The sequence below is a fragment of the Pygoscelis adeliae genome, unplaced genomic scaffold (assembly GCF_000699105.1).
Source record: "Pygoscelis adeliae isolate BGI_AS28 unplaced genomic scaffold, ASM69910v1 Scaffold86, whole genome shotgun sequence".
NCBI lineage: Eukaryota > Metazoa > Chordata > Aves > Sphenisciformes > Spheniscidae > Pygoscelis > Pygoscelis adeliae.
In genome coordinates this window covers 65,343-74,625 of record NW_008824930.1, presented here as the reverse complement: position 1 = coordinate 74,625, position 9,283 = coordinate 65,343, and the positions used below count along the sequence as shown (strand labels likewise).

Below are 9,283 nucleotides of genomic sequence, written 5' to 3'. Positions count from 1 at the left end.
AGTGGTTGAGTCACCATCCCTGGAAGTATTTAAAAGACGTGTAGATGAGGCACTTAGGGACATGGTTTAGTGGACACGGTGGTGTTGGGTTGACAGATGGACTTGATGATCTTAGAGGTATTTTCCAACCTTAATGATTCTGTGATATCCAGTCCACTGAAACATTTTATCTGCTGAGCTACCCTAACCAAAAGAATGGAACTGCAGGGTTTGCCTTCGACTGCTCTACATTTCGGGTAGTCTTTTACCTCAGATATTATCTCTATACTTTAAAAATCCTAACCTATCAAGTCATACATAACTGTAAAGCAGCAGGAAAACAAAGTTCAGTTAGCCAACTGAAACTAGGATTTCATGCAATGCAAGAGGTACTTAAATTGGCTTAAGCAACCCCCATCCCTAATTCCAGGTACACCGTCCCACTTGTTTCCACCCTTGCACTACTCCTTGACCACAGTGAATTTGCTCAGGTAACCAACTACAATATGTTCTTTAAAATAAGTAGGAAATACGCCACCACAGTACTCTGTCATCCCCAACGAACTATCAGTCTGGCTCTCCATGCAGCTGCACGAACACTTGTGCCTGCACAACACAGTGAATACCATGGGGACAAGAAGTCCAAAATGAAAAGATGACACGATGCTATTAAAATTGACTCTGCCAAAGAAATACATGTCAAAGCACAGCTTCACATGCCATTAAAATCTGACACATACTTGAGTCCTTTATTTTCTCCCTAAACTGTAAAAGACATGAGAAGAGGTGCTCTACGTTCAGTTGTTTCAGATTCTTCTCACAAAAATAAAAATAAAATCTACACTTACAGGGAGATAACAGGAAAAATACTGTTATTAATATCAAGCAAGCATCTCCCTCCATTAATAAAAATTAATTAAACGTAACATGACCTGATGTCTCAAATCAAATAGCCCAACTGAGATGACTTAGCTGAACCACGCAGGACATTCATTCAAAATTTGCTTGACTTGCAACTGATTCTACTCAAACTGAGTTTCAGTTCCTCAGGTTCAAGATAATGAAAAAAAGAACCAGCCTGAAACTCTGTTGTGTTGGTATTTTCTGATTAAGTAATATTGATTTAAAAAAGACAAACAGTATTCAATAGGATATGGTGACTGAAGCATTAAAATCTAAGTGCCAGCTAGAAGGCAATCTGATAAAAAAGAAAGAAATCCCTATCACGTAAGAGACTCAGGATGGATAAAATTAAATTCAAAATATGTAAATGTAACAAAGCAAACAGAATGTGACATTAATATTATTAGCAATATATATTAATAGTCTACTGTGTGGCACCTGATTTAAACTGTAGGAAATTAATTTTTTAAGTTAAGTGTAACTTTGCAGCGTAAGTTTTCTTGACGTCAAATACAAATCTTCATTAACCAGGGCCCATTTTGTAAAGTCAGTTTTCCATCTCCAAAGATCCTGAATAACAGAACTTCGAAGTGAAATAATTTGTACTGTATACTGTTGGCCATACATCTTGTTATGCAAAGGGTAACAGGCAGCTGCTCGTATAAGATGATGGAAGATAACAAGCATAATTGGAAGAAAGGGACACTAAGTTCCAAAGCAACCATTTTCACAGTAATCTGACTAGAAAAGTTATTTGTATCAAACTGTTTAAGTACTTACGTTGACAGAATATCTAATGGCAGTGTCAGTAGTGAGCTCACAGAGCCAGTAAACAAGCACTTGTAGATACGACCTGCATGAAGAAACAGAAGCATGGTATAAATTCAATTTTGGTCATAGCCTCACTTGGAAAGGACCATAGGTACCCTCTTTTCACCTGGTGCCCTAACTAAATTTATGACAAGGAAAAAAAATCTCAACTTCCAGTGAACTAACATAACTTAAGACCATACACAACCACATGGAACAAAGTTGTATTTATTTTAGCTGAACATTCTTGATAAAATATACATTAAAAGTGTAATAACTGCCATACTAGGTTAGACCCAAGATTCATCTAGACCTGTCTCCAGCACTGGTCACGCCAACAGATGCCTAAGGAATAATATGGAAACAGGTTAAAGATACTTGCAGCAATACTTCCTCAGTACATTCTCATATGCTTCGTGCAAAGCAGCTCAGTTCCTGTGCCACAGTATCTCTGTGCTAATTAATCCTTGATGGATTTTGTTCAATCATATTTTCAACCTGTATAAACTTTTTATATTATGATATCTTGTAGCAAGGAGCCTCACCATTTCATTATCTGTTTTAAATAATTGTTTTATGAATTAATACTTGATGCTAGTTAATGTTGGCTTTTTACTACGATTCTTCAGTCACATAGTCTTAAAAGTAGGTTATCAGTGTTTATAGTCTACTTCAGAAAATTAGGTTCAGATCCATAGGAAGATGACACAGATGCTCAGAATAGGATGAGGGAAGAATTAAGGCACCCATACCCAGAAATGCAATTCTTAAGATTCTCATTCCACCCTTTAGGCAGGCATAGGTACCCAAGTATACACTGGCACACTATGGTTTCTGGGACCTAGAATAAATAGCTCAGTTATTACCTCTTGGTTAAACCTTATAGAAAGTTTATGTTTCTACATGTCTCATGAATCAATCCACCAGAAATGCCCAAAAGGTCTACTGTTTATGCTCATCTTATATAAGACATAATCTAGCACTTGAAGGAAGTTAACACTTATACCCCCCGTGCAATCCACCCCTCCCACTGAAGTTCTGACATTGGGCAGAAAGTAATACAAAACAGTAATACAAAATTCGAAGGTCTAGAGTAAGTCACAACACAAGAGACAATGGCTGTAGCAGATCCAATGAAAATGTTTGGTCTCATTGTAGTCAGTACTACTTCCACATTTTATATTGAACAGTCACTGAATCAAATTTAGCAAGATGATACTGATCCTCTGCTGCCAGTGAGCTTCAACAGTTTGCCTCTGCCTAGTATCTAGCTACATGGTGGGGGAACTTCAAAGGGGCAAGATACCACTGTGAACTCTGCCAGGCTGAAAAGGTCAAAGAACGCAAGCCTTATAACTCCCGATTACACTACACTGGTAGGAAACCAGTGTAACAAAACTCGTGGGATTTTATGGAATAGGAAGGGGATTTTACTACACAAAATCTCTAAGCAAACTGATCTCTGTGCATTTCACTTGCTCACTCTCATACAAGCACTAAGACATGTATGCCCAAGTGGTCTGGACAGGATCACTTGTGGGCAACACTGAAGACAAAGAACATCAGCTAGCAAATCCTCATCATATCTCTTGGATTCTTCTCCACTGGCATTTACGTACTGATTTTAGACTTGCCTTTCATACTCTTCATGACTGGATGCCATTTGGGATCTTTGCCTCATTGTTTTGTTTCATCCCTCTTGAGCCTGAGGCAAAATTCACAGTTCTTCTGTTTTCCTTATCTGTATATCTTATAACTCCAACCCTGTTCTTCATCTTCTTGACACATTATATTTAGTCTGTTTGTTTTTCCTCGATTTGAATGAAATCACATATACAGTGCTCTTTGGCAAACAGCAAATACTCCTTTTAGCCCTTCTTCTGCTGGTTCTTCTGATGATCACATACACAATTCCACTCATGCCAATTTAAGTAGTTCTATTACACATCTCTACAATTTTAACCACTACACAATTACATGAAACATGTATACAACCATTCTCTTCAGCTATATTGGTTTTTTTAAAAAATGGTAACTGAATCACTCCATAAAAATACATTCATGTGCCATATCGGTATGTGAACAGTGATTTCTAAAATTTGAGGTGAAGGAAGCACTTCAGACAACCCAACTCCCACTCTAGCATTTCCTACTGCCTTAGTGTACGCATTCACTTTACTCAGTGTGTACACCTCTTTGTTACCCCACGTACTGTACAGGTACCTTGGGTATTTCACTCTAGGAACCATGCAGCTAAATACAATTATCACAGAGAATAAAACCACTTTAGATTAAATTGGCTCAATTAATCCTACTTCTCTGAACAGATCATAGCAAATTGTATAACTGGCTTTTTTCATCCACTAATGTAAATATGCTTTGTGCTAACAGAATAGCAACAGCATATCAGAGCCTGCTGGGATTAGGCTGAGGGTATGCACAGAGAGATAAATTCCTTTTACTTAACTATATAAGATGGGTATGCAATAAAGAAGTGAAATTACAAAAAAACAATGTAGAATTTATCCCACAATGGGATAACTGCATGATTAGCACGTTAATCTGGAAGACAGATTTGTTCAACCATACATCTCCTTTGGTATGTTTGACAAGTATTTTATGCTGCAGCTTTTTCTTCCAGATATAAAATAATGAGAAGAATACTTCCTTGTGAAGCCAGCCACACAATTATGTGAGCCATATGACAGAAACAGGGAAGGCAAAAGATTACATTAAAAAGTATTTATGTATTACAGAAAATTAAAGATTACATTAAAAGCATTTAATGTAACAAGACAAGACCTACACAAAATCACATCCACGAGACAGATCCTGACAGATTTCCAAAGTAAATGGATTTTTCAAGGTTTGTTAGACTGAACAGCTCTATCACATTGGGTATCTTCCTGTGCAAATATGTTGCCCTTCACAGTACATTAATTCTTAAAGCAATCCATAAACAGGGGTACATGTACAATGTTAGAAACAGAAATTAAGACAAAGTAAAAAAAAAAGTCACTCATAAATCAAAATCATAAGTCAGTTATGTTGGCTTAGTAAATGAGTATTAAAAACCAAAAATGACATTTGTAAAAAACAAAAAAACCCAAAAAACCCAGAACTAAGTTGTAGGTGGTGACTTCTAGTAACATTTCAGTATTACTGAAGAGCCAGCATGAGGTTTTCAGACAGTTACGAAACATAACTACCTTAATTAATCTATTGAATATGACTTTGCTGTCCTTTAGAAGTTTTAGTAAGAAAAGCATATGATATTTGCATTTCGAAAGACAACAGTAGAAAACCAAGATTCATCTAAAAACCCAAGGAAGAAATTTAAAATATATTTTAGTTTCAATGTAAATCTTGTTTACTCCCATGCCCAGAAAAGCTCTTTTTCTTGCACAGGAAGGACAGGCTGCAGAAACAGGATCGCTCTTTTATAGCTGATGCCAGTATTGTGCTATTCTCAAACTAAGCCAGTGCCAGCTACAAATAAAAGCACAGAACATACTGACAAACTGTCTAGGGAGATGCATTTACTGGCTCCCTGCCCTTTTGTTCAAGGGGTATATTACTGTTTGTAAAGATGCACTTCCAATCATTTCCTTGACTCAACACTATATCCCTTTTGCCTTTTTTCATCTTTTCTATATTTTTAGCTTGTTGAAACATCAATAGTTCTCTTTCCATTTATATTTGAAAAGTGAATTTCGAACTGGATACTACAGTAATTTAGATGTGCGCTCTCTTTTTCTGTTCCTTTACTACTTATAGTAGTACAGTCTTACTAATCAATTTATGTATGACTACAAAGGAATTTAACTTTTCGTACTAAAAAAATGCTGCACTTTCATTTATAGATGGTTAGAAAAAAACAGGACAATTCTTCTAATCTAATATTAATATACGGTATCAAATAAAAACTTCCACGTAGATTTCAAAGACGATAATTGAAAAGAGGCATTTTATTGGAATAAGAAGTTTAAAAGCCCTTTTATGCATTTTCTCCTATCTCTTAACACCTTCCTGCATTGCACTACTGGCTTGAGTCAAATAGCTAGAACTTCCAAGTGAAAATAAGTGAAATAATGTCTTTGAATTTATGATTTATTTTATTAAATAAACCAACAATGGTCTCACAAAACTTTGCTGCAGGAAGTGACATATTTTCCTGCCTATAAGAGCATTACAGTACAAAAAATTAATACTTACATGCAGTAAGAGGTACTACTCCCAACCATGCAAAGGCCACAAGTGTATAATGAAACCAGTATCGTATTGCTGTGCCAATACTCGTAACCAGTCCAGCAAAGATGTCTTGGATTGGAAGCCGCGAAGGCATATCTGGGGAATAAACTGTGTAGAAAAGGCACTTATAAAACACTTCTTCCTTTAAAGAAGCATTTATGTAAAAGTCCTGCCAACTACAAAATGCTTGTATTTGACAAAAGCTTAATAGAAGAATAAGCATATTTTATAGATTCCCAAGAGACGACCCCAAACAAGTAACAAAAAAACTTCACATCACATATTTGTTACATTGTGTACTGAGTGGAATGGGAAAATTAATAAAATCCATGCTAGTTTTTGACTTAGAGACGTTTTCTTAACAGCTTTATCAACTGTAAACTCTGATTATCTCAAAATAAGCTCAAGCCTGCAAGCAAAAGCAGATTCTAAATTCAGTAGCCCTCCCACTTAGCACTACCTCAACGATATTCCTGTCTGTTACTTATAAACCTAGTTCAAGGAAAGAGCACAAGCAACAAGAGCAATTAGCAATTTTGCATACTGTCAATTTGTTTGTGCTAGATAATTTAGATTCCACTTGCTATCCAACAGCACACACACAAAAAAAAAAATCAGCAAAATGAAAGTACCACACAGACAGGAAAACTGAAGGGAACTGATTAAGTATCTACAGACATTGAAATTTACACAGAATGACTTTTACTTTCAATAGATATCTTTTTCATACCATGCAAGATTTCTTCTAAGGTCACTCCTATTACAGAATACGATGCAAATCTCTCAGCCTGTATAGATGTTTTCATAATAGTACATTTTCTTGACTTTTTAAATTCAACAGCTATATATTACATAAACCTATCCCTACTCAAAAGCCAAGAAAAACAGCAACAGGCCGCCTTCTTTTGCAAACAATTAGAAAACATCTATCTCTAACAACTTCATTACATTTAGTTAGCTTCTACACACTTACATGGATGCCAAGAAGTGGTAATGCACAGTATCGATAACAGATTTGAATAAAGAAGATAAACTACAGTTAGGAGTTGCACAGAGACATTGCTGCCTGTATGTTTATGTTGGAAACAGCTGAGCTTGAAGACTTCAACACATTTAATTAATGGACTATTTTTTAAAACCTCACATACTTTTAACTGCATAAGGGAACTCAATTTTTATAAGAACTACTAGAGAAAAGTTTTCCTTCCCTCTCATGGACAATCCTTTGACTTCGAAGTCTGAGAAACACAGCTTCATGCAATCTATCTGCATCCCCCCTTTTCTCTAATGAACATCCCTGCTACCTTTACTTACATTCCTAATCATTCTTCTACTAATCTCGGAGAGGAAGCCTCTACAGGGGAAAACCCCTCTTCTCTCCAGGGGTAAAGAGAACTCCAGAACATAGAAAAGCAGTATCAACATGCAAAAGTAGCCAAAGAATGGGAGAGTTTGGTGCATTTCAACAACATGTGGATTATATTTGACACAAAGTAACAACAAAACAGCAACCACAAGACAAATAGCAACTGGTTTTAGATTTCAAAGGTTCTTAGTTGTCAGGTATCTGGCAAGGAACTGGAATTCATAAAAAAGGGACTAAAAATATAACACTAGGAAAGTGTAGCTGTGAAAACATAGAGCAGTAAATTGAAAGCAGGACAAATATTTTGACACTGTCTACCAATTTACAATTTTCTTATTACAGAAACTGATTTAGTATACAATTTGGTAGTACCACAGAAAATGCCAATTGAAGACTTACGAACAATCTCTCAGCTCACACTGAACAAACATTCTGGAAAATTATGAGAGGAGACAAGCAGACCTTTGTTAAGGGTTCTACAAGAATATGTACCTAGAGTACATTTGTTACACATTTATGGTATCACTCAGACAAAATTGAACTCAGCAGATACTTTGCAGCTTATTTTTTTCATTTTCAAAAAAATATTTTGATCAACACTTTGGAACTGCAAAAGAGGCTACAAGGAAAACTTTAACTCTGCATTAATGATTTATTTGTTAGGGGGAAGTTGGGAGGGTTTAAAATTAAAAAAAAAAAGCCATCTTTCAGGAATTACTGAACACACACAGGGGACTGTAAAAAAGGATGTCGCCCCTAACTCAGTAAAGCTGAAGTGGTTCTAAATGTTAGCACCTTTACATACTCATTTTTCTAAAGGCTTTAGGATTATAAGTGAGCATTCAAATAAATGCACACTCAGAGAAGACAAGCTGCATCCCCCAAATTTTAACAATTTGGTGATTTTTGATGATTTCAGGAGCTGGGGGTGCAGGGGGTGGAGGGGAAGACTGCTGGTTTTTCCTCTGCTTTGCCACACCTCAAAATACATAAAGCTTCTACCACTAGAAGCTTTATACCATGATGATAAGATAAAGTCCTTCTATGTCCTACAGCATTTGGGTAGGTGAAATGCAAAAATTCCTAGCATGACAGGAAGCCCTGGTGTGCAAGCACACTGCAGCACTGCAGCTTGCTGTCAGAGATTTTCATAGCTAATCCCCCCACTTGTGCCTGTCATCTACCACTATTTTCTCTCCACATTCCACCCCCTTTTATCCACTCCCTACTACCACTGTGAGGCCTGAGGCTTTGACCCCTGCCACCGCGGTACACATCCTCTTCATTCCCTTTCACACACTTGTCCTCCTCATCCTTCCTCCATCCCTTAATTCTCATCCCAGTAATCTTTCCTAAATCAGCTTGAGAAACCAATTTCCTGCATTATTTACCGTAGTTCCTCCAAATAAAAATCGCTCTACTAGAGGCCAATTAAAGCAATAGTTTTTTCTATTACAGCATGAAATTCAAACAGACTTTGGCTGAGCATAAGGGAGCTTTCATAGCTTTAGTTCAACTTCTTTGAGCTGTCCAGGCCATGTTTGGCTGGTTGTTTTCTGGGGGTGGGTTTTTGTTCCACACACACCACCCTCCCCCATAAGCCGAACTTTTTCAAGAACACAAATATTAATTTTGCTTCCCCAAAGCAGACAGCTCAGCACAAAAATCTGCTATTACACTGACGCAAATAAGGTAGGAAAAACACAAGGCTGTCTTTAGAAATTTTCCTTCTCCTAGAAAAAATAAGGAAGAAAGCAGACAATAATGATTAGTAGTTTTCAGGGAAACAGTTTGTCAATAGATTTCAGCTGACAAAAAAATCCAGAACAGGAAAGTGGAAAAAAGTTCCCAGTGCTCTATCTTACCAAAGTGATACCTTTAAGTTTATTACAGGAAGCTTTCTCATCATTCCCATTTCCTCAGAGGCTATTTAGTAGAAACATCACACAACTGTACTTTGAAAAACACAAAAGG

The 9,283-nt window shown here is 36.6% G+C and overlaps 1 protein-coding gene across 2 annotated transcripts in view; it reads right to left on the bottom strand.

Annotated features, from left to right (window-relative positions):
• Positions 1–9,283, bottom strand: part of MARCH6 (membrane-associated ring finger (C3HC4) 6, E3 ubiquitin protein ligase) — a 52,108-nt gene that overhangs the window by 36,221 nt on the left and 6,604 nt on the right. For both annotated transcript variants that reach the window (XM_009324985.1, XM_009324986.1), the window contains exons 3-4: positions 5,908–6,051; positions 1,663–1,735 (exon numbers count right to left, since the gene is read on the bottom strand). In XM_009324985.1, coding sequence (XP_009323260.1) covers positions 1,663–1,735; positions 5,908–6,037 — 203 coding nt within the window. In that variant the 5' untranslated portion in view covers positions 6,038–6,051. The remainder of the gene's footprint in view (positions 1–1,662; positions 1,736–5,907; positions 6,052–9,283) is intronic.